Source organism: Cricetulus griseus (genome assembly GCF_003668045.3).
Source record: "Cricetulus griseus strain 17A/GY chromosome 1 unlocalized genomic scaffold, alternate assembly CriGri-PICRH-1.0 chr1_1, whole genome shotgun sequence".
Lineage (NCBI taxonomy): Eukaryota > Metazoa > Chordata > Mammalia > Rodentia > Cricetidae > Cricetulus > Cricetulus griseus.
In genome coordinates, this window is record NW_023276807.1 from 151,594,485 (window position 1) to 151,616,127 (window position 21,643).

A 21,643-nucleotide genomic window follows, 5' to 3' on the forward strand; every position below is an offset into this window, starting at 1 on the left:
GGGGAGCATGGCAGGTTGGGAGGGTGAGGGAACTGAGATTGATATGTAAAATAAGATTTCTAATTTAAATTAAAAAATTTAAGGAAAATTACGGCTCACAACTGCTTATAACTCTACTTTCAGAGGATGCGATTGATGCTCTCTTCTGGTCTCCATGGGCACTAAGGCATACAGATGTTGATACATACAGGCAAAATACCTGTACACATAAAATATGAAAATATAAAATATTAAAAAATAAGAAAGTACACACATAATATTTGTTTTGACTAATTTTCAACTTAGGACTTTATTTGCAAATGCTATTTTCATTTCTATTGAGCTTGTGATACACATGATATGTCCTACTTTTGTATTTTGTTGCATAAACCATTTACTGAGTTGTAGTTTCTCTTCTTTGACTCTGAGGAATCCTCAAAGTAAATTTCATGTATTCCAGGTACACTACACTCTAAACAAACCAACTCAACATCATCTCCCAAATCTAGTGAAAAGCCATTTGGCTCTGTCTTTAAATATTCATGTTATTGCCTTGGACTATTCAGATAATTTAGGATTATCTTAATTACATATAAAATTTTAATAACCTTAACTATATCTGCAAAATACCTCTCTAAATATGCAACATGCTTATAAGTATGATACCAGCAGTGGAATGATGGTGAGGATGGGAGAAGGACTTCTGCTTACTACAAGAAGTATTTTTTTAAGGAAAATAAAGCATCCCAAGTAAAAAGTGAGTAGACAGATGCATAATTTCAGGTTGTGTGGTCAGGAAAGTTGTTTTGTTTTTTGGGAAAGTGGCTGTTGAACAAATATTTGAAGAATCTGAACATGGACATCTAGAAGAATCATTCTATCTGGAAGCAAGCTCAGTCACACAAGCACCACTGCATTCAAAGAACAGAAAGCAGTCAGAAATGCTAGAACACAGTGTACATAAGGGTGGGGAGAAAGCATGAGGAAGGGAGACAACAGAAACCAGATGACTGGGATTTATTATGGACAAGGAGTCACTGGGGCATTTGGGAAGAGTAATGACACATTAGTATTTCATTGAGTGTGGTGCTTCTGGAAGTTCCAAAGAAGGTGAGGGCAGAAACAAGAACAATAGGGAGAACAATAATCCCTTCTTGTCACAATCCTCATCCAACTCATGCACAGATCATTTTAGCTCAGTGTATAGAAAACAACCATAGTCTGACAAACAAACCTCATGGCCACTGTTTTAGTCAAAGTTGTGAAGAAGACCTTGATATAGTAGAACAGCAAATAATGGATAAGATTACAAATTTTCAGTAGAAATGTAAAATGTATCTATTTGCTTTAAGTAACTTCCCCATTTTCACAGAATTTTTGACAAGTTTGCATTACATTACAACACATAATATCTATCATACATTTTATGTACTTGTCTCTACCTGAAATATGAAGATTTTTCCTACAGGTTTTAATTATAAAAATTAAAAGTCATAGAGTCTGTATAAATCTGGGCTTTCCAGAGTAACAGAAGTAATCAGTTGCACGCGCGCGCGCGCGCGCACACACACACACACACACACACACACACACACAGAGAGAGAGAGAGAGAGAGAGAGAGAGAGAGAGAGAGAGAGAGAGAGAGAGTAAGGGACAGAGAGAGTGAGAGAGAGATTTTAAGGAATTTATTGTAATTATGGAAGATGACAAACTCAAAATCTGTTGAGTGGAATGGCAGACTGAATTAAAAAAGAGAACCAGTATTTTATTCATCTGAATGCTATCTGGTGACAGAATTCATTATTTCTCAAGGAAGGGGCATATCTGCCTTTGGTTCTATCTGTCCCTTTAACTGACTAGATGAGGGCTCAACCATATTATAAATGGAAATTTGTTTACTCAAAGTCCATGGATTTAAATGTGGCTATGGTTTTGGTGTGCCCCCAGAATCTACATGTTGCCTACTTAGTCATAAAATTCACAGGTTAATGGTATTAGAGATAGGGCTTATAGGAGATAATTGTTATTAGATGTCATGAGGGTGGGCCTCTACAATGGCATTAATTATGTTAACAGAGGAAGACCTGAACTAGCATGCTTGTCTGCAATGTTACAAGATATAGGTGCTGGGGTTGAATTTCTACACCTCTAAAATTGTGAGTAAATAAAAGGCTAACCTTAATAAATAACCCAGTGTCAAGTATTCTGTTCTAGCAAACCAAAACAGTTAAGGACAGGTAGGAATATTATTTAGAATTGATCCCTTATAAATATACAGGATAATGTTTGAAGCTAGTATGTAGACATCTTGGGCCAGACAAGCTGACACTTCAAGTTAACCATCACAAACTTGTTGTGGTATATTGTTCCTGTAATCCCAGTACCAAATTGGAGATTAGCCTGGACTATACAGTCATCTCTTGCTGAGAAAGGAAGAAAGAGAGAGAGAGAGAGAGAGAGAGAGAGAGAGAGAGAGAGAGAGAGAGAGAGAGAAGAAGAAAAAAGAAAGAAAGAAAGAAAGGAAGGAAGGAAGGAAGGAAGGAAGGAAGAAAGAAAGAAAGAAAGAAAGAAAAAAGAGAAATTAATGGTTATAAAGTTCAAACAAAAGATCCATACCAGTAACCTAGCATGTTGTAGAGCTGGGCTGTAAACTGTTCTGCCTATCTTCATATGATTCATGATACTACCCCCTTTCAGGAAATGTGTGCTTGGATAGTATATATTTTATATACATTTAAAAATATTATTTGAGTCCATGTTGATTAATCAAATTGGTGCACATGAGCTCCAGGGATTGTGTTTTGTACTAGTGCTTGGCTGTTTTACCAAACTGACAAATGTCTGTCTGTAGAGGCCAAGGGAAACCATAAAATGAGAACATCCTCTCACAGAAAATTAACAATCGCTACTTGCTGTTGGAAGTATGTGTACTCGAATTGTTCTTTAGTAATGGATGTGTCTTTATTTTTTCCAAGAATTTTTAATTGGTGGCTGTTTAGGATTAAGGAATAGTTTTGGAACAGAAAGACACCATTCACCTGACTTTGAAATCTAGTCTGCATTTTTGTAATCTTTTGAAATATAATTGTTAAAATCTGTTCTTTCAGGGGCATTTATATGAGACATGAATAAAAATATCAAACAGGTAGTATAATCAGAAATTGATTCACAAAAAGTACAGTATTAAAGGTCTAAAATAACCAATGGGAAGCAGTAAAATAACCAATGGGAAGCAATGAAAGGCCAATCTATTCTCTAGGTAAGGGTGACTAAAAGACAAAATACCTTGCTCACCTATAGCGAAACATACCTTTCAAGTTTGTGAATATTACTCTGTGGATACTGTGTCATGAGTCATGACCTAGATTTCCACCAGGAATTCCTTTCTGTTCTTTTTGTTTGTTTCAAATCAGGATTTCTCTGTGTAGCCCTGGCTACCCTGGAAATTCCCTTGTAGACCAGGCTGGCCTTCAAACTCCCAGAGACCTGCCTGCCTCTCTCTCCCAAGTAATGGGACTTGTGCCACCACAGCCCTGGCTACCTTTCTGTTCTTTCACTGTTTTTACTCAGACTGATGGTCAAGATGGCCAGAGAACTCTTTTAATCCTAGAAGCCAATGTAGGGGGGACAAGTTAGAAATTCCTTGGAACTTCTCTCAAGGCAGTTTTGAAGTTATCCAGCACCCAGGCTCCCTTTAATACTAATGATTCTCCTTAAGGATAGATGGAGAATTCCTACAGGAATCAGGAGCTGACAGAGTATCTAAAGATGGCCCTGGAAGGCCTAGAATCCAGACATTGTCTATCCAACTCCCAGCCTCCCAAAAATAAAACAAAAAAGGTGGGAATGAAGGGACCCCTGCTGAATTGAGTATATAGCCAAGGCAGGCCTTCCTCTTCTCCTCCTCTGCCTTGCTAAAGACCAAGAACCTTTCCCTTGTTTGGCCAATCCCTCCTCCTGAGGCTGACTACCAAGGTCCAACTATCAAAGTATTGAAGTACCATGTGGTAGTTTAAATGTAATTGGCACCCATAATCTCATAGGGAGTGGCACTAAGGAGGTATGGCCTTGTTGGAGGAAGTGTGTCACTGTGGGGGCTGGCTTTTAGGTTTCCTATGTTCAGGATACCATTCAGTGTCTTCAGTTGACTTCCTGTTGCCTGTAAGACACTCTTAGCTCCAGAACCACACTGCCTGCATGCTGCTATGCTCCTTGTGATGGTGATAATGGACTAAACCTCTGAAATGATGAGCAAACTACCCCCAATTAAATATTTTCTTTGTAAGAGTTGCCATGGTCATGGTGTCTCTTCACAGCAATAGCAACCCTAATTAAGAAACCCAGCAATCAAAAGCCCCCCTTGATTTACCTAATTAACACGCCCAATTAAAATTTAACACTTCATCCTAATAAGGGGTTTTCCCTTTACCTTTATAAACTGCCATTTTCCTATGTGCCACATAAGTCTCCTCTGTATTGAAAGGGAGTCCTTTGTCCCTCCAGGATAGATACCCTTGCCACCTTTCCCTGGTTCTCTTCCCCTTCTCCCTCTTCCTCTCTCCTGCCTTTGTCTCTTATCCCTGCCCTCTGTCCCTCTGGGGTAAATAAAACTCCTTGTGCTGAGAACCTGGGCTCTTAGACAATACTTCTCTATTCACTTTACGAAGAGAGTGACAATATAACTCAGTGAGGGATGGGGCTCAATTTCAGTTTTCTTCTCCTATACAATACTTTCATCAGTTCTAGAGCCAATTCAAAGAATTTGATAGATTATGCAGTTATACCTAGTGACTTTGGCATGGCATATCATGCCATCTATTCTAATACATTTAGGTAAATGCAAATTAGGGTGATCTGGGCTATTATCCTTTCCCCCAAGTCCTAAAGTCTAGTTGTCTCTCTGACTATTAATTAATATAACACTAGTCAGCTTTCATCAAATTCTAAGTCTCTGTATTGGTCCCCTCTCCACACCCATCACAGAATTTCAGCTGTTTGATATGGGCTATTCAATTATTCACCAAAAATGCTTTGGTTTCTAAATTTTGTAAAATTTTCTGCATGTTAATTACAGAATTTTCTGACTTTTACATTTTTCACTAAACATAGTTACAGGCAAATGTTCTTTAGATGATTGGTGACTTAATTCTGTTATACTTGCAACACCTTTTATTTTTTCACAACATAATATTTTCATTGATTATTTGAGAATTTCACATAATGTGCCCTGATCACATTCACTTCCCGATCCTCCCAGGTCCTCTCTCCCTTGTGACCTTCCCTTTAAAAAAGAAGAAGAAACATTATACCAAGTCCAATTTGTGTGGCCCATGTACTCACCAGAACATGGTCAAACATCTTTTCATCTAAAACTCTATGTTCCACCCTATAACTTTTATTTTCTCTACAATTCTAAGTCCCTCTAAAAATAATAGAACTAAAAAATAGTCACCATTTCAAGGAAAACTTTAGCTTCATAGCATAACAGAGTGGAAAGCATCAAATACCCATATATCTCCATCCCCTGAGAGCCTCCTTCACTAACAACATCCCAAAACTAGTGGTCCATTTGTTGCAGTCGAGGAGCAAACATCAATATACTTGATCAATATAACTTGAAGTCCACCAGGGTCCATTTTTTGTGTGGCTTTTTTCAGGGTTTAAACACATGTACAATTACATATTACCACCATTATATTTCTGCAGAGTATAATACACTTCCCTAAATTTTCCTTGATCCATTTCTTCATTCATTTGCCCTCTACCACTAACGTCTTGGAATCATTAATTTATCTAATGCCATTCTAATTTACTTCTTCCTGAAGTGATGTAGTTAGACTCATACAGTACATAGATTTTTCATAGGTTTTTCTCATTTAGCAATGCTTCTGTTCTCACAGATTAACAGCTTGTCTGGATTGACAGCTTGTGCCAGTTTATCTACTTTCTAAAGGATGCCTTTTTGCTTCTGTGTTTTGAAGTTAGTATCTGCTGTCAATGCCTGTGTGTAGATTTTTATGTGAATGTATTTTTGGGGTCATAGGGGTAAATACTAAAGACAGTGACTCGTTAGTCATGTGTTTAAAAAAATTACCAAGCTTTCTAAAACAGCAATACGATTTTGCATTTTCCTGGCAGTTTGGGAATTATTTTTGTTTTCTATTTTGTGAGACATTATCTTGCTATGTATACCAGGCTGGTCTCAAACTCACCATTATCTTATCTTAGATCCCCTATTTCTGGGATTACATGTGTTTGCCAGTGTATCTGCAGCATTTGAGGAATCTATAGCCTACATAGTTAACAAATTTGGGTGCAATGGTATACTAACCTTAGGGTAGTCTACTATGTAGAATACAATGTCTGACAGTCTTTGGCTAGTGCCAGACACCAGTGGTCTGTTGGATGAGTTCCTTTGAGGTATTAACAATTATTGTGTTTCTCATTATCAACACTAATATTTTCTTTAGAAACTGGTGTTTAGGTGTAACTCACCACGACTCTTAACTTCTATATACAAATCTCAGCAGTGTTTAGGAAAGACAGAAATCCCAAATATGAAAAATTTCCCAGCTACTGTTTTGTCTACTTAGTAGTGTACAGGTTGGGGGATGATGTCATGTCATTATTCCCGTCCAGAAATGTACCATATATATTTGAGTCTTTTAATGAATAAACCCAAGATAGTATCTTCAGTTGTTCTAATGTTGGCCAGTAGTGTTACTCCATTAAAATCTTCCTGATTTGCCATAACTGTCTGACGACTCAGTTTCTAATTTCCATACCCTTCCTTAAACCTCTTATCATTCAGATTTTCCTTATTTCTAAGTGTGTTTGTATATAGTTTCTTCCTTATCAGTTAAAATATTCACACTAAAGGTCTATAAGATGACTTTTGAAAAGAGCTTTTCATAAAACCACAATTCAACAATCCTAATTTTATATTTCAAAATACAACTTATATTCTAATTATATTTCAATTACTAAATTTAAATGATAACATGCTGAAGACCTGAGATGGTTATTCTGAGCACCTGTTTATGTTGAGAATGCTAACATTTAGTCAGTTTCCGGGTCCTTTATTAGCCCATGAGTCCCAGATCATTTCCATATTTTTTTTGGATTCATATATCATATAAGACTTCCCCCTGTATTTAATTTGGTTATTTCACTTATGAGATGGGCTTCCTGGGCTCAGGAAATAATCCAGAACTGTTTTGTAAAAGTTAGTTTACAGTCTTCATGCTTAGTGGATAGTAGGCATTCCAGATCCTATCTGAATGCCAGGCAGGTGTGGTGTCCCACATATAATCTCAGCATTCAGAAAGCAGAGGTAGGGGTTCCCTGCAGTGTTCTGATTAGCTGGGGTAGTCTGTATCACTGAACCATGGGTTCAGTTCAGATACAACCTCAATAAACTAGGTGGAGAGTGATCAATGGAGATTCTCTATATCAACCTTGGTCTTCTATGTGTACATGCACAGATGTGCACATGCAGGCACATATGTGCTCACATACATGTGACCATGTATATGCACACTCATGCATAGCACATTAACAATAAAAATTGAGCTTGCTATTAAGTTTTAATTACTAACATAAATGAAAATTTAAAGTTCTCAGGGCCTGTTGACCCACTCCAGTCAATAGGGTCAGCTCTACTGTGCTGCATAGGAAAGGTACTGCAGCTGGTAAGGGGAAGGGTCAGCTCCTTCCCCCACCACAGTTGGTAGGGACAAGGGGGTGGGCTTCTTTCCCTTGCCCTCACCACCACAGGGCTGGTGATGGGGGTGACCAGTTGTCCCACTCACACATCCTCAAGGTCAGCTCACCCCTACCTCCACCAACAGGGAGGTTATCTCTATTTGTGCTGCCCAGTCAAGGAGCAGGCCCCACCTTTCTGAGTGCTGCAGCTGGTGAAGGGGGGTCAGCTACCTCTTCTGGTCTGTCACAGGTGGTGAGGGGTAAAGGGTAAGGGGTCATCTCTTCCCTGCTCATGTTGCAGCATGCATGACAGAGGAGTAGTAGGGACAGTTCTCCCATGCTCACAACTTCAGGGCTGGCTCACCCACACCTCCACCAACAGGGTGGGCTCTACTGTGCTGCCTAGGTGAGTTGCAGGGCCTACTCTCCCAAGTGCTGTAGCTGGTGATGGGTTGTGTCACCTACTGCATGTGTGGATGGGTGAGGGGAGTAGTGCACCTTTCCCTCAGCCACACCATCAAATGGCAGATGACCTGCTCTCCTATTCTCACACACTCAGGGCCAGCTCACCCATGCCCCTGCAAACAGGGTCAGCTCTATTGTGCTGCCCAGGTGAGGTATAGGACTCTCTACTGAGTGCCCCAGCCAGTGACCAGTGATGAGCAGGACCAGTTCTCTCTAGTGTTGCGACCAGTGAGGGGCAGGCCAATTATGTATAGCCATATCTTCTCACCTTTGGTGTTACCAGGAGCCATGAGCATAACACAGACAGTAGCTGCATCAGAACCATGAACCCAGACATGGACCTGACAGTAGCCCAGGCTCAGACATCATCATGGCCCCCTTCTCACCACTTTCATCTCTTCAGATTCCTCTGTCAGGATGTGGAACCTTCTCTCTCTCTCTCTCTCTCTCTCTCTCTCTCTCTCTCTCTCTCTCTCTCTCTCTGTCTCCCATACCACAGCATACCTTTGCTCACCATAAGAGTGCCTACTGCTTGGCCTGTGCTTTCTCCTCAAATCCCTGGGGAGATAGCCCCAGGCCTCCACATGGGCCTCCTTGCCCCGCTCAGTCCATCATCAACAGTACAATTATTTTGTTGGATTTTGTTGTTGCTTGAGACAAAGTCTCACATAACCTAGGCTGACTTCAAGCTTCTGAGAAGCTAAGAATGACCTCAGAGTCCTTATTTTAATGAATGTAATTCTTAACAACAGTTGAAAGATTATACTCCTGTCTGCACACAGACTCCATGATATTGTCTATGGAATGCTCTGATCACCAACTTTATTAGATTTAAAATGATAAAACAATATTTTCCCCCATACAGCCCCAAATGAAATGCTGCAAAAGACAGCTTAGAACACATCATTTACAATGCTAAGACCCCTTTCTGAATCTTAGCAAAATGACATCTCACCACCACAATACAGAAAAATTACCTGAAAATGGGTATATATGCATATATGAAGGAGAAACTTTGCTTTGAGGAGAGGTCAGATCATTAACAGCCAGCTGCCTGAGAGAATTCTTTAAAAATCATTATGTAAGTTTCCTAGTTCAAAACAATTAACACTTAGTGAAAAATGTCGTAGGTCTCCTGATACTTTGGGTACAGCAGCCATAAACTTTGTAAGGAAAGGGGACATGAAAATTTGACAGCTAAGGATGCAAATTGCAGATACCTTTGTCAAGCTGTTAATATATCTTGGCCATCTCACAGGCCAAGAGATATTCCAACAAACCTGACTTATTTCATTATGGGCACTGAAACCTCACTCTCCTGATGCCTTCATAAGTTTTGTTTGTTTTAGGGAGGATATATGTATATACATATGCATATGTATATATGGTTTCATGATTGAAATATCCAAAGCATGAGCCTTAGGAGAGACTTGGTGGTAGAAATAAAAGCAAAAAAATTTCCTTTCTGGGAAGAAACAAAAATGTTTTTGTTTTTGTTTTTCTACATGTTAATAAATTCTCAATTTGAGGTAAATGCCATCCTATAGCCTTCATCCAGTAGCTGATGGAAGCAGAAGCAGACAACCACAGCTGAACACTGAGCTGAACTCTGGAATCCAGTTGCAGAGAGGAAGGAGTGATGAGCAAAAGGGTCAAGACCATTCTGGGGAAACCCACAGAAACAGCTGACCTGAGCAAGTGGGAGCTCACAGACTCCAGACTGACAGCTGGGGAACCTGAATAAGACTGAGCCAGGCTCCCTGAACATGGGTGTCAGCTGTGGAGGCTTGGGCAGTCTATGGGGCCACTGGCAGTGGACCCAGTATATATCCCTAGTACATGAATAGGCTTTTGGAGCCCATTCCCTATGGAGGGATACTCTCTCAGCCTAGATACATGGGGGCCTAGGTCCTGCCCCAAATTATGACAGATTTTGATGATCCCCCATGGGAGGCCTCAGTTTTCCTGAGGAGTGAATGGGAGGTTGTGATGGGGGGTTGGTGGGGAGAATGGGAGGACAGGAGGGAGAGGGAAGGGGGATTGGTATGTAAAATAAGACTTTTTAAATTTAAATAAAAATAAATTTAAAAATTCTCAATTTGACCTAAATATTACCAGACAACATCTCCCCCTGGTGACCAAAATATGTAAATGTACATTCAAAATGTCAAATTCTGTACACCTATCCTGGGACAAAAAGCTCACCAATTTATCATTCCCTCTCAATTTTTCATGACAAAAGTTATATATTGATTAAATAATTACTTTATATAGAACATCAATCACTAGTTCTCTAATGTATATCTGTGCAATAGCAGTGGTGATGTAACTGTTGTTCACATGATTGCATGTGTATTTTAAAGTCATAGAAAAATCACAAGATTTCCCAACAAATGTTAGATCACCTTTGCTTTAGATTGCCACAAAACTTTACACAAGTCCCTTATATGCATTTAGAAGTAGCAAACTTATTGCCTGTGATGGAAAGCATATGAAAGTATAGAAGGAAAGAGGACAAAAAGATGTTTGTGAGTTCTGGAGCTACCATAGGGAGTTGTATGAGCACCTTGAGACTTCTGGGAGTTGAAAAAGTTTCTCTCTTGAGGGGTCACCCAAGAAAATCACACTCCAGAAGTCTCCCAGGCTATCTTCAAAACTGCACCATGCATCTTGTGTACAATCCAATTTGCTTGGTTTGACGATATGAATACCTTTGCTGAATTTTCAATGATAAAATATCCCATCACTTCACAAATAAGTGATTTTGAAATAAGTCACGTGTGTTTCATATTGCTATGTCCAGCTATTTAATCTCTTTTCGTTGTACTGATGCCACCAAATGAATGTCTGAATTCTTATATACATAGGACCTGCATGCTACTGTTTTGTCTAGCACCTTCATCAAGTTAAAGACCCGTTTTTGAAGCAATCCAGCGCCGGTAATAAGTCACTTGTGTGTAGACTCCAGGTTTGTTCTTTTGACCACAATTATCTCCCCAGCTCACAATCCCAAGAAGATACCAGGTGTCTTTATTGTCTCTTACAACTAAGGGTCCTCCAGAATCACCCTGAAAATAAACAAGAGAAAAACTGTTAGCTAAACAGTTCATCATCTACAAAGGTGTGATGAACCACTTATTTTATTATTAGTGCATGTATAGATTACCAATACCAAATGAATAAATAAAACAAAGTTGAAAATTAAGGTAAGGCGACACATTTTCTACTAAATTTTGATTTTGAGTAAGCAACATAGAATTAAAGAGAAAAAATGAGAATGCACATATCTTCATCTAGTCTGTTTCCTAGGGTAGCCCTTCATGGCTTAACCGTAATTTTTAAATTGTATCTAAGTCCTTATCTAGTACTCAAATGCTGTCCCCCCATTAGACTTCTACTATTGCTTTTTCTGTAGCAGTAGTGAATATTTAACTCTTAACCCCCTTTGCAACTTTTCCTCACCAGATCTTAATGAGTTCTACAGTCTATTAATTAACAGTGACATGTGTTTTGTACGTATTACTTATGAATGAGTCAAGTTCTCCAGAAAGATGTTGCATGAACCCACCCACTGATTTCTTTTTGTTTTAATTGAAGACAGATTATTTTATACAATAAATACATTCTGATTATGGTTTCCCCTCCTTCATCTCTTCCAAGATCCTCCCCTCCCAGATACCTCCAACTCCAGGATATATTTCTATCTATCTTAAGAAAACAAACAGGCAAATAAAACAAATAAATAACAAGATGAATAAACAGAAAAACAAAGATAAAACAACACAAATACACACACACATAAACCCACACACCTACATGAAACAAAACCCATAAAACAAAATATACACAATGTACAAGCAAAAACCACAATATACAAGCAAAAGACAAGTATGGAAAAAAACAATGCCAGAACAAAAACTCTCTCAAATTATGATTGAGTTCATTTTGTGTTGACCGTCTAGTGCTGGGCGTGTGGCCTACCCTTACATGTGGTTTGTACCCAGTGAGACTCCACCAGAGAAAACTAATTTTTTCCTTTGCAAGTGTTGTCAAATGGAGATGGCTTCTTCCATCTGGGTTGTTCTGTAGTGGTTGAAATCACCTAAAGAGAGCTTTCCCTCAGTGCCTGGTTCTGGTTAATAGCCCCAATCTATTTTTATTAAACTCTTGACTGAGCGACAACCAGAAACAAAATTGCAAGTCTGTATGAAGTTGTGAAAACATTTTTCTTCTTCTGGGTTTCTCATCAGCAATTCTGATCCTTTTTTGTTTGCACTTGAATCTTTCCTACCTAGATGTTTGGTGGAGGAATTCTCATTCTCACACTCTTGGACTCTTGCACTGCTGCTCTTCCCCTCCCTCCTCTCCCTCCCTCCCTCCCTCCCTCCCTCCCTCCCTCCCTCCCTCCCTCTCCTCCCTCCCTCCCTTCCTCCCTCCCTCCCTCCTCTTCCTCCCACCCCCTCCCTTTCTCCCTATTTCTCCTTTCCCTCTTTCTCCCCTCCTCTACCTACATTAGGGACATTTCTTGAATTCTAGATGAACACTTGGTGATGCAAGGAATCCAGGTTGATGTTGGCACTTTTAATTCAGTTTTATCAGTTGCACTGAAGCCCTCATCCTGCACCGCAGTCACCATTACTGCACTTAAGCATTTGAACCTCTTTCCCCGTGACTTTTTCTATGAGTAGGGGGTTTTCTTAGGTTTCTTTGCTTCACATCCCAGTGAATCCTCTGGACCACAGATCTGTCCAGATAATCTGTATTACCATTCCTTATCTGCTCCACAGCAGAGGTTGCTCATTCTGTAATTTGTGGGCCTATGGGCAGGACTCTTAGGCATCCAATACCACTAAGTCTCATCATTTCACTGCGTAGATTCACCTCTTTGAAATTTTCAAGAGTCTCATGTCAAAAAACAATGGTTGCATATGGAAAGAAACATACTCAGACCTTCCTCAGAAAAATGTACATTCCACATGGGTTCCTGAAGACTGAGGGATACCCATGAAGAACTGTTGGATATTTACAGAATGACCTATTCATACTTTGTACCATTAAATAAACCTCCCACATGTCATGCTGCTTATGCTTTGTTAGGGGTTACCAATTATGAATTACAGTAGTTGGTTATAAATGAAAATATAAACATCCTCACAGCTTTAATTATTCTCTCTTCTAACAGTGTAATTTATAAGTAAAGCATTATCTCTCTAGTTCTTGTTCCAAAATGTTTCCTTTAAGGGAAAACTGCTTCTTTTCCATTATATTCTTAGAGTATCACCATTCACTGCACACGGTTGCTGTCTTTAATACTCGAGCCCATTGTACAAGAAGAGGTTCCTATCCTTTTATCCTGTGAGTTTAATCCTTTGCTTGTTTCAGGTTGTTTAATAATAAAACTTCTAAAAGTACTAATATACTATGATGTTTACATGTTTGAGGGTGCCAGCATGTCTGTGTCCTGTGCTAGCAAAAAGAACACAGAGTATTTCCTGGGCTGGGTGAAAAGGTTAGTGACTTTGGGTTATTTTCTCTCTTTAACCTACCCTGCAGGCGTCATAAATTCCTTCCAGATACCCAGCACAGAACATCCCACGCTTTATGTCATTGCCATACACCTGTGGTTGCTTGCAGATGTTGTTGCTTATAATCTGTACTCTGGCTTCTCGGAGCTCATTTTGAGATTCCCCTTAAGAAAAAAACAAAGCAGTCTCAGAGTTATCAATAAGTATTCATAGATGGACTGAAGTGATTGGACTCTTTTTGACTCTTCTTCATTCTCAAGTTGTTTATACAGACTAAGGTTAGTGTGAACAGTCCTAGAGGAAAAAAAAGTTCTAACTAAAATCCGGCACGTGCCTTTAACCCCCATATGTGCCTCTACCAGTTTGAGACTAGTTTAGTCTACAGAGACAGTTCTAGGATAGAAGACCCTGGCTCAAAACAAAGACAAAACACAAAGCCTGGTGCATTTAATGATGGCTATTTTATTACCTATTTTAATAAATACTCCTATAATCAGGATGACCATTTGTTTTCCTTTCTTAAAAAACTTGTATTTTTACTTTCAAAATAATTTATTTTTATTATTTTTGAGTATTATTTCATGTGTACAGAAGTTTTGCATTCGTGTGTGTTTGTGCACCCATCCATGCAGTGCCTGTGGAGGTCAGAATAGTTGGATCCCCTGGAGCTGGAGTTATATATGATTGTCAACCATCAAGATGGTGCTGGGAACTGAACCTGGGTACTTTGGAAGAACTGTCAGGGCACTTAACTTCTTGAGCCCTCCAAACCAGTCTTTATTTTAAAAAAAACTGCATCCTAATTTCAAAAGATGAACTTTGTGTTTATGGATTCCAGATTGTTCCCACAAACAATACCAGTTTCTTGGCTGGCTTAAACTATGTATGTTTATCCAGTCCCGTGCATCTGCAAAAAGCTTTCATGTATATAAGTTCATCACATGACAATGTAATGGCTTATAATACATTTGTCTTAGATAAATTTAGGCATCCAGATCCTAAGTTAGGTCCCTGTTGTAGGAAGAAGCAGAGGGAAACTAAGAACATCACAAACATTCTGGAACTGGTTTTCTCAGGCAACCATGGCACTTTGGTTGGCAGAGCTCCAGCATAGCCCCCAAATTTCTTGTGTTATTTCTCTTTCCCCAAGTATAGGTTGGACTCTGTGAACATGATGGAAATCATTTTCATGATTAGGTTTAATATATATGGCAAAGTGCTAGGAAAATTTTTATATAGATAATACAATAAATAATATTGTCAGAGTGACTTTAGAATAATCAAAAGGGAGATTATCCAAGGCACACCTGGACAAATTCAGGTAAGTTTTGGAATTCTCTCATGCTCGGACACACTTTCTTGACAATGCTGAGGATGCAGGCTCTATAGCTACAAGAAACAGAATTCTATCCACAACCAGCTGGTAATAGCTGAGAAGAGAACCCCAGCCACAGATGAGGTCACATGCAGACCACAGTTCTCAGAGACTCAGAAGAAGACACAATAAAACTGTCTGAACTTCTGATCCAGAAAACAATAAATTAATAATATTTGTATATGGTCTATATACAATGTATCATGACTCTATTATTAATTTTAAAAATGGTGTTCAATTCTGGGAAAAGCTAGTGAATATGGCAACCAACAATTTCTAGGTGGTAGAGAAGTTGATTACTTTTATAGGAACTGCTTGGTAAAATGTATTGTGGTTAATGTGTGTCCTACTGTTTTAAGAGAGAGTGTTCTAAAAATGTCTAATCTTATTGTTATTCATAATGTATTCAGTCCATTATGGGTCTGTTCCAACCTCGTACTATTGCCAGAAAAGGACTTTTCTTATACCAAGGAGAATTCATGGTGTGACTTCCATAGTTATGTTGCAGAGAAAGCCCATCAGAGACAGTGCAGGCATAGTGTGATATAGCCCTTGCTACTCAGCTGGAAGAGACAATGGGTAAAATCTTCTGCAACAAGTTATATGACCATAGAGAAAACAATGCATGGTCCGTGTGTCTAAGATGGAACTGAGTGGAGTGAACGTCTGAAGTAAATCTAGAGTCCATAAAGCCTGTCCCTGGTGATGTTCGTGTAAGTGTTTTCCCAGCTCCTTGGTGGAACCTGTGATTAGAGACTTATTCTTTGACATTTGTTGTGTCTCCAGATTATAGGCTACTTCGACTGGATTTTGCCATTTTTCAAAAGTCCGTTTCTCATTTCCTCAAGTTCATAGTTAAACCTTCTAGCAATAGTTATATATGTATCCAGAGTGTGCCCGAGAGTGAACGAAAACACTCAGCAACAGTCATTATAAGTTCATAATAAAGTTGGATCAATTTAAAGAGGGTAAGCGTGTTTTGGCGATTTATCTCCATACTGGCTTTGCTCTTAACCACCATTAAATTAGCTTCTTTAATACCAAAGCAAAATTAACCGCACAGTCGTAAAAATCCAGTACTCCGGGACAGCCTGTAGGCTACTTCTGCCACTAGGTGGAGCTAGAGTCCTCGCTGGTGAAGCTAGGAGACAACAGGACTGGGAGGTATAAAGACTTTTAGTCCAGGCTTCAGCAACATCATCTAAATTCTGCATTCTACCTACGTTTAAGCCAAAGTTCTCACACAGGCTCCTGAATTTCAAGAGCCAAATTTTCTTTGTTTCTATTTTGTGATGGATTTCTTTCTCTTGTAAAACAAGAGCTCTAACTAATCAAAAGAAGCTCTGGGGAAAGGGCTATCCACATGACACAGGTGATGAAATTACTCTGCTAAAGAGATGAGATGCCTCCTGGCTTTTCAGAGGTACCCACCACTGTAGTAGAGTGCTCCAAATCCTGTGATGTAGACAGTCGAATTTGGCGGGAAGGATGCAGAGGGTTCTGGCAAACAAATGCGGCGTACGTCGTCTGAAAAGGTGACTCTCGGAGAAAACTGCACAAGGGCAATGTCATGGTCTCTGGCTGGGGGGCGGTATCTCTCATGCATAATAATTCTTCGGACGTCCCTTTTCATTAAGGGAGGGTTTATTGTTGTTCCAAAACTAAGTGTCCATTGGCGTGGCTTTGCATTACTGGAAAAGATTAGCAGCATACATGAGCTGCAGTTTACTACATCGTTTACATTAGTTAACTACATGCATTTAGGTTAATTCAAGAGACAAAAAACACTGGTAATACTTCTTTGAAATTACAGTTTCATCTCACTTAAATGTCTGTTGCCCATGATTTGAGAATAAAGTATATACAAATAGCATATGGGAAGTGAATTCAATATTTAATTATTCACTTTTAGAAGGTGTGCGATGATCAAGAAGACAAATTTCCAGGGAAACATCTGAGGGCCTTGGGCCAGTTGGGATTCACTTTAAGACAACAGTGGAAGAAAGGTGGAAGATGATGCTGGAGAGGTAGGTGGGTACCAGAGTGTCTTACAGGGAGAGAGAAAATGCTTAGGCTATATTTAAGGGATACTGAAATTCTTTTGAAGTTTTAAAACTGGGAGTCATGTAGCCTCATTTACATAGTTATATCTTTTCATGCTAGAACATCCCCTTCAGACACCAGTCTTCCATGTAATGAATTCTGTGTTAACTCAATATTAGATCAAAATAATATTAAACCTGTTATTTGGGGTTTTTGTTTGTTTTTTATTTGTTTGTTCTTTTTATAAATCTGTATTTTTGAGAATTTCCATATTCACCTCTCAGTGAAAGGACTCCGGGCATCAGGGCTTATATGGAGACAGGGTTGTAAGAATTCTATAAAGAAATCTCAGTAACCAATCAAGTGCCTGTAGCACCACAGAGCTCAGTGATTGTGCTGTTTGTTGATACAAAGCCACTGTCAACTCTTCCTTGCCCCTGCCTGATCCCTCCTGCAGATGGAGGCATGCTCTACTTTAGAGTCCCTTTGTTCATCTTGGCATCCCTTTCATCTCTGAGCAACCTTTGCCTGCTGACAAGTTCTTTCTTGACTCCCTTAGTCTTCTCCAAAAACATGACAGGACTTCAGATCAGTTAATACAACTCTACCATCTGTATTAAAAATTTCTCAGAATAACATTTCAGCATGTAGGACAATGTTTCTCAAACATTAGTGTGCAAACAAATCATTAGGGGCTCGTATTAAAACTCAATTCCTGAGTCTGTAGCTCTGGGGTAGAGCTTAACCATTTTCATTTCTGACGAACACCCTAGTGCCGTGGGTGCTGCAGCTGGGTGAACTGCGCTTTGGGTGGCAAACAGTTTGCTGCCGGTCCCTTTGTCATTTGAGACTTTAGGAATATTCCATTTTGTCCAGTTCACTTTAACTGTGTCACACAGTTCAGAATTTGCTCTCCCAGCTTAGGTCTCACATGGCATATGTTCTGGCTCTGATTTTTAAAGATAGAATGTGAATCATAATCCAACTGTGGTGACCTGTCGATGTCAGTGCTGTAAATTTGAACAGAGAAGTTCTGCAGCAACAGTTACCCACTTCTTGCCTCCTCAAAGATTTCAGCTTTAGTTTGTTAACAACACCATGAGACTGACCAAGGGCTTGATGGCAATGGGCACCAATGTTAAGTGCAGAATATTACTTAACAAAGAACTGGATTTATTAGTAAATATTTTGCTTTAGGCTGACTTCTGCTTTGTTATAATTTCTTTAGTTGAAAATCTGAAGACTTAATTAATGGACACTGGGACAATGTTCTGCGCTTTTTGTTTTTGTTTTTTTCTTTTTTTGAAGTTTAAATTAGAACAGAGCTTGTTTTCCATGTCAATCCCAGTTCCCAACCCCCATCCCATCCCCTTTCTGCTCCCCAGGGAGGGAGAGGTTTCTGTGGGGGATCTTCAAAGTCCATCATACCATTTGGAGAAGAGCCTAGGCCCTCCCCCGTGTGTGTGAGAGAGTATCTCTATGTGGAATGAGCTCCCAAAATCCATTCATATACTAGGGATAAATACTGATCCACTGCCAGAGGCCCCATAGATTTCCCAGGCCTCCTAATTGACACCCACATTCAGGGGGTATGGGTGGGTCCTATGTTGCTTTCCCAGCTATCAGTCTGGGGTCCATGAGCTCCCCATTTCTCTGGTCAGCTGTTTCTGTGGGTTTCCCCAGCATGGTCTTGACCCCTTTGCTCATCACTCCTCCCACTCTGCAACTGGATTCCAGGAGTTCAGCTCAGTGCTTATCAGCACTACTTTCTCCCACCAAACTTTCCAAATAAGTTTGCAAGTAGAGCATTATTTTAGAGAATGACCAGAAAGATTTTCTTATTTTACTTCAGCCATATTGGGGACCTTGATTGGTACTCAGAACACGGAAGTACTCAGAGAGTTTAGCAAACACGGGAACTGACTTAAGTTCAATAACTTACGTTCTGAAACAGTGTGCTGCAGTGACCACCCACATGTTGCCAATCAAAGTGCCCCCACACTGATGGATGTTGCTTCGTTGAAGAGAAACTTGCCAAGGCCAGGCACCCTTAGCTGCAAGGTTTCCAGACACTATTCTGTTGGCAATTAATGGGATAGCTCGCTTGCCACAATCTGAAAAAGATGAAACCATTTATAAGGAATATCTGCCTAGTTTCTGATGCAGAGGATTCTGCAGAATACTGCAGTGCAGATATCTCATTTGTCACTTTTAAAACATGACCACCTAACCATTTTTTGTTTTTCCTTTTACACTGATACATTGCGTAGTCCGACCATTGCATATGTGACTATATGTTATTTACTAAATTATAAAAAAATAAAGTATTAGCAGCATCAGCCTCACAGACTCCCAATCACCATTTATCCAGTTAGTGTAGGAGCCCCACTGAGGTTATTGTTTTGCAGTTGTACATAATCCAACAGTGTTGTGTTGTTACCATGGAGTCCTCATCAGAAGAACAACTCCCTTTAGCCAGATAAGCAGTAGCCTGTTTGGTGAAAACACCTTTGATGTGTACCTTTCTAGAGTGACTACTTTGTAAGGTGTGTAAGGATGAATGCATCACAGCTAGGCATTTATTCTTTAGAATAGAGGTTTCCATGTTTTCATATAAACATTACATCTGCCATCGACAAGAATAAACATGCACTCCATCACATCAGAGGCTGTTTTGGTTCTTGGGGTGGCTGTGAGGGCAAAAATGTATTGAGATCATAGATCATTTGCTCAGGGTCACCATCCCCTGAGCAAGTTGAGAACATGGGAAGAGGGGGGAGGAAGCTATGATAGTGAAAAGGGAAGAAAAGGAAGGATGCAGAGGTCATGAGGAAGCAGAAATTTTGAGTCAGGTGCAGATTAGAAGAAAAGACATATGATAGGTAGGATTTTAGTTGGGGGGTGGTAAAACAGGAAGGGAGGGAGAAGGGAACTGGGATCGTGATGTAATTCAACCTTGTTTGTAATTCAAATATATAAAAAATAAAATACTAAAAAAAAAGAGATCATAGTGTTAAAAAAAGAGAAAGTGTAGTAGGTTGGGTCTTGTTCTAACAACTAAGTGTAAGAAAAGAAAATTCATTTTACTTATGTTATTATCCCCCAAGCACGGCTGTTTGAGAAATCTCCAGCATGCTCCCATTGTTTTCACTTGAACAACAGTTTTCCTCATATGAAAGTCTAGAACATAATTCCACATAATTCCCTTGCTTCAGTCTTGCCCTTGTACATTTTGTTTCCCTGCACTGGACATTCAATGATTTTCTGAAATGTGTGAACCTTTTGTTGCCCTCCAAATAAAGTAAACATTGTTCCAGGTGATTCTGGCCTCTGATGACTATTAATCACATCTCTTTCCCATATACTCCCAAGTCTATGTTACAGCCAAGAAGACATTTTTCATTTGCAGGAAGTGATGATGTCTTCACCTCCTTATCTTCTTGTCCAGAACACTTACTCCCAGCCTCTTGATTCATGGCTTCACTTCTCTGCCATTTCAGGGATTATTTTCTGATCCAACAAGACCAGATGAGCTAACTCTGATAGGCCCTTAAAGCATTGCTTATTTTCTTTAATCATTTGTCACACTGTATTAATAATTTCCAATTAATTTCTGTCTTCTTTTACTTTGGAAATATGTTTTGAAGAAGATCATGTCTTATTCACAGCAGTATGACCGGCTCCTGGCACACTTTTTAACACTGTATTAGCAGATGTTAAAAGGTCAATAAATAATGATAAGTAATGAAATTGTAAAATAATGAAAACAGATAAATGAGTGAACAAACAAAAATAATACAGGTGTTTGTAGCACACAGACCAAAAGCATGGATTGCTGCTCAAATCCTTCACCACAATTGCAAAATCTTTCAAAAATTAATACCACATTAAGTTGAAATGAATTGATAAAGTCACTGCTGGATATGGAAACAATGCTAGTATATTTTCAGTAGTTACTCTCAGATAATGGCTTCATTTTTCCCCTTGTATCTCCCTATATCATTTTAATTTCAGCAGAAAGCAGGTCTCAAAACTTTTTTTTTAAATTAGAAAAGTAAGCCCAATCATTAAAACCCAGAAATATATATATATATATATATATATATATATATATATATATTTCTTAGTCTTAGTATTAGGAAAACGCGTATCTGTCTGTTGCCCAATTGTTATTCTTTCAGATGAAAATGCGAATGTAGATGAGAAATTATGAGCTAATATTTGAAGATATGATTGCTGATGTGGAAATTGAACTTGTTTGTATAAGGTAACTAGACTTACATGTTCAGACAGTTAACGTCCCTGATGATGAGCACATTGCTCAAAGCCAAATAGAAGAAGAGTGATGACTTGATGTTCCCCAGGTTCATTGCAATAACCAGGAATTACCAGGCCACTGACCATAGATTCCAGACAGTTGAGCACACAGACCAGCTAGGACATGGCTTTCTCATATGCATTTGACATAAAAGGCAACATCTAATTAGTTGGGTAAGTTTTTACTCATTGTGTCAGACAAAAGTAGTGGATGAATAAATTCTGCAAATAGTTT

The 21,643-nt window shown here is 39.2% G+C and overlaps 1 protein-coding gene across 1 annotated transcript in view; it reads right to left on the bottom strand.

The window, feature by feature from the left end:
- Positions 1 to 11,054: 11,054 nt before the first annotated feature.
- Positions 11,055 to 21,643, bottom strand: part of LOC100763710 (transmembrane protease serine 11A) — a 43,392-nt gene continuing 32,803 nt past the window's right edge. The window contains 5 exon segments of the mRNA XM_035453045.1: positions 11,055 to 11,216; positions 13,695 to 13,837; positions 16,480 to 16,739; positions 19,034 to 19,205; positions 21,373 to 21,411. Of these exon segments, the coding sequence (XP_035308936.1) occupies positions 11,055 to 11,216; positions 13,695 to 13,837; positions 16,480 to 16,739; positions 19,034 to 19,205; positions 21,373 to 21,411 (776 nt within the window).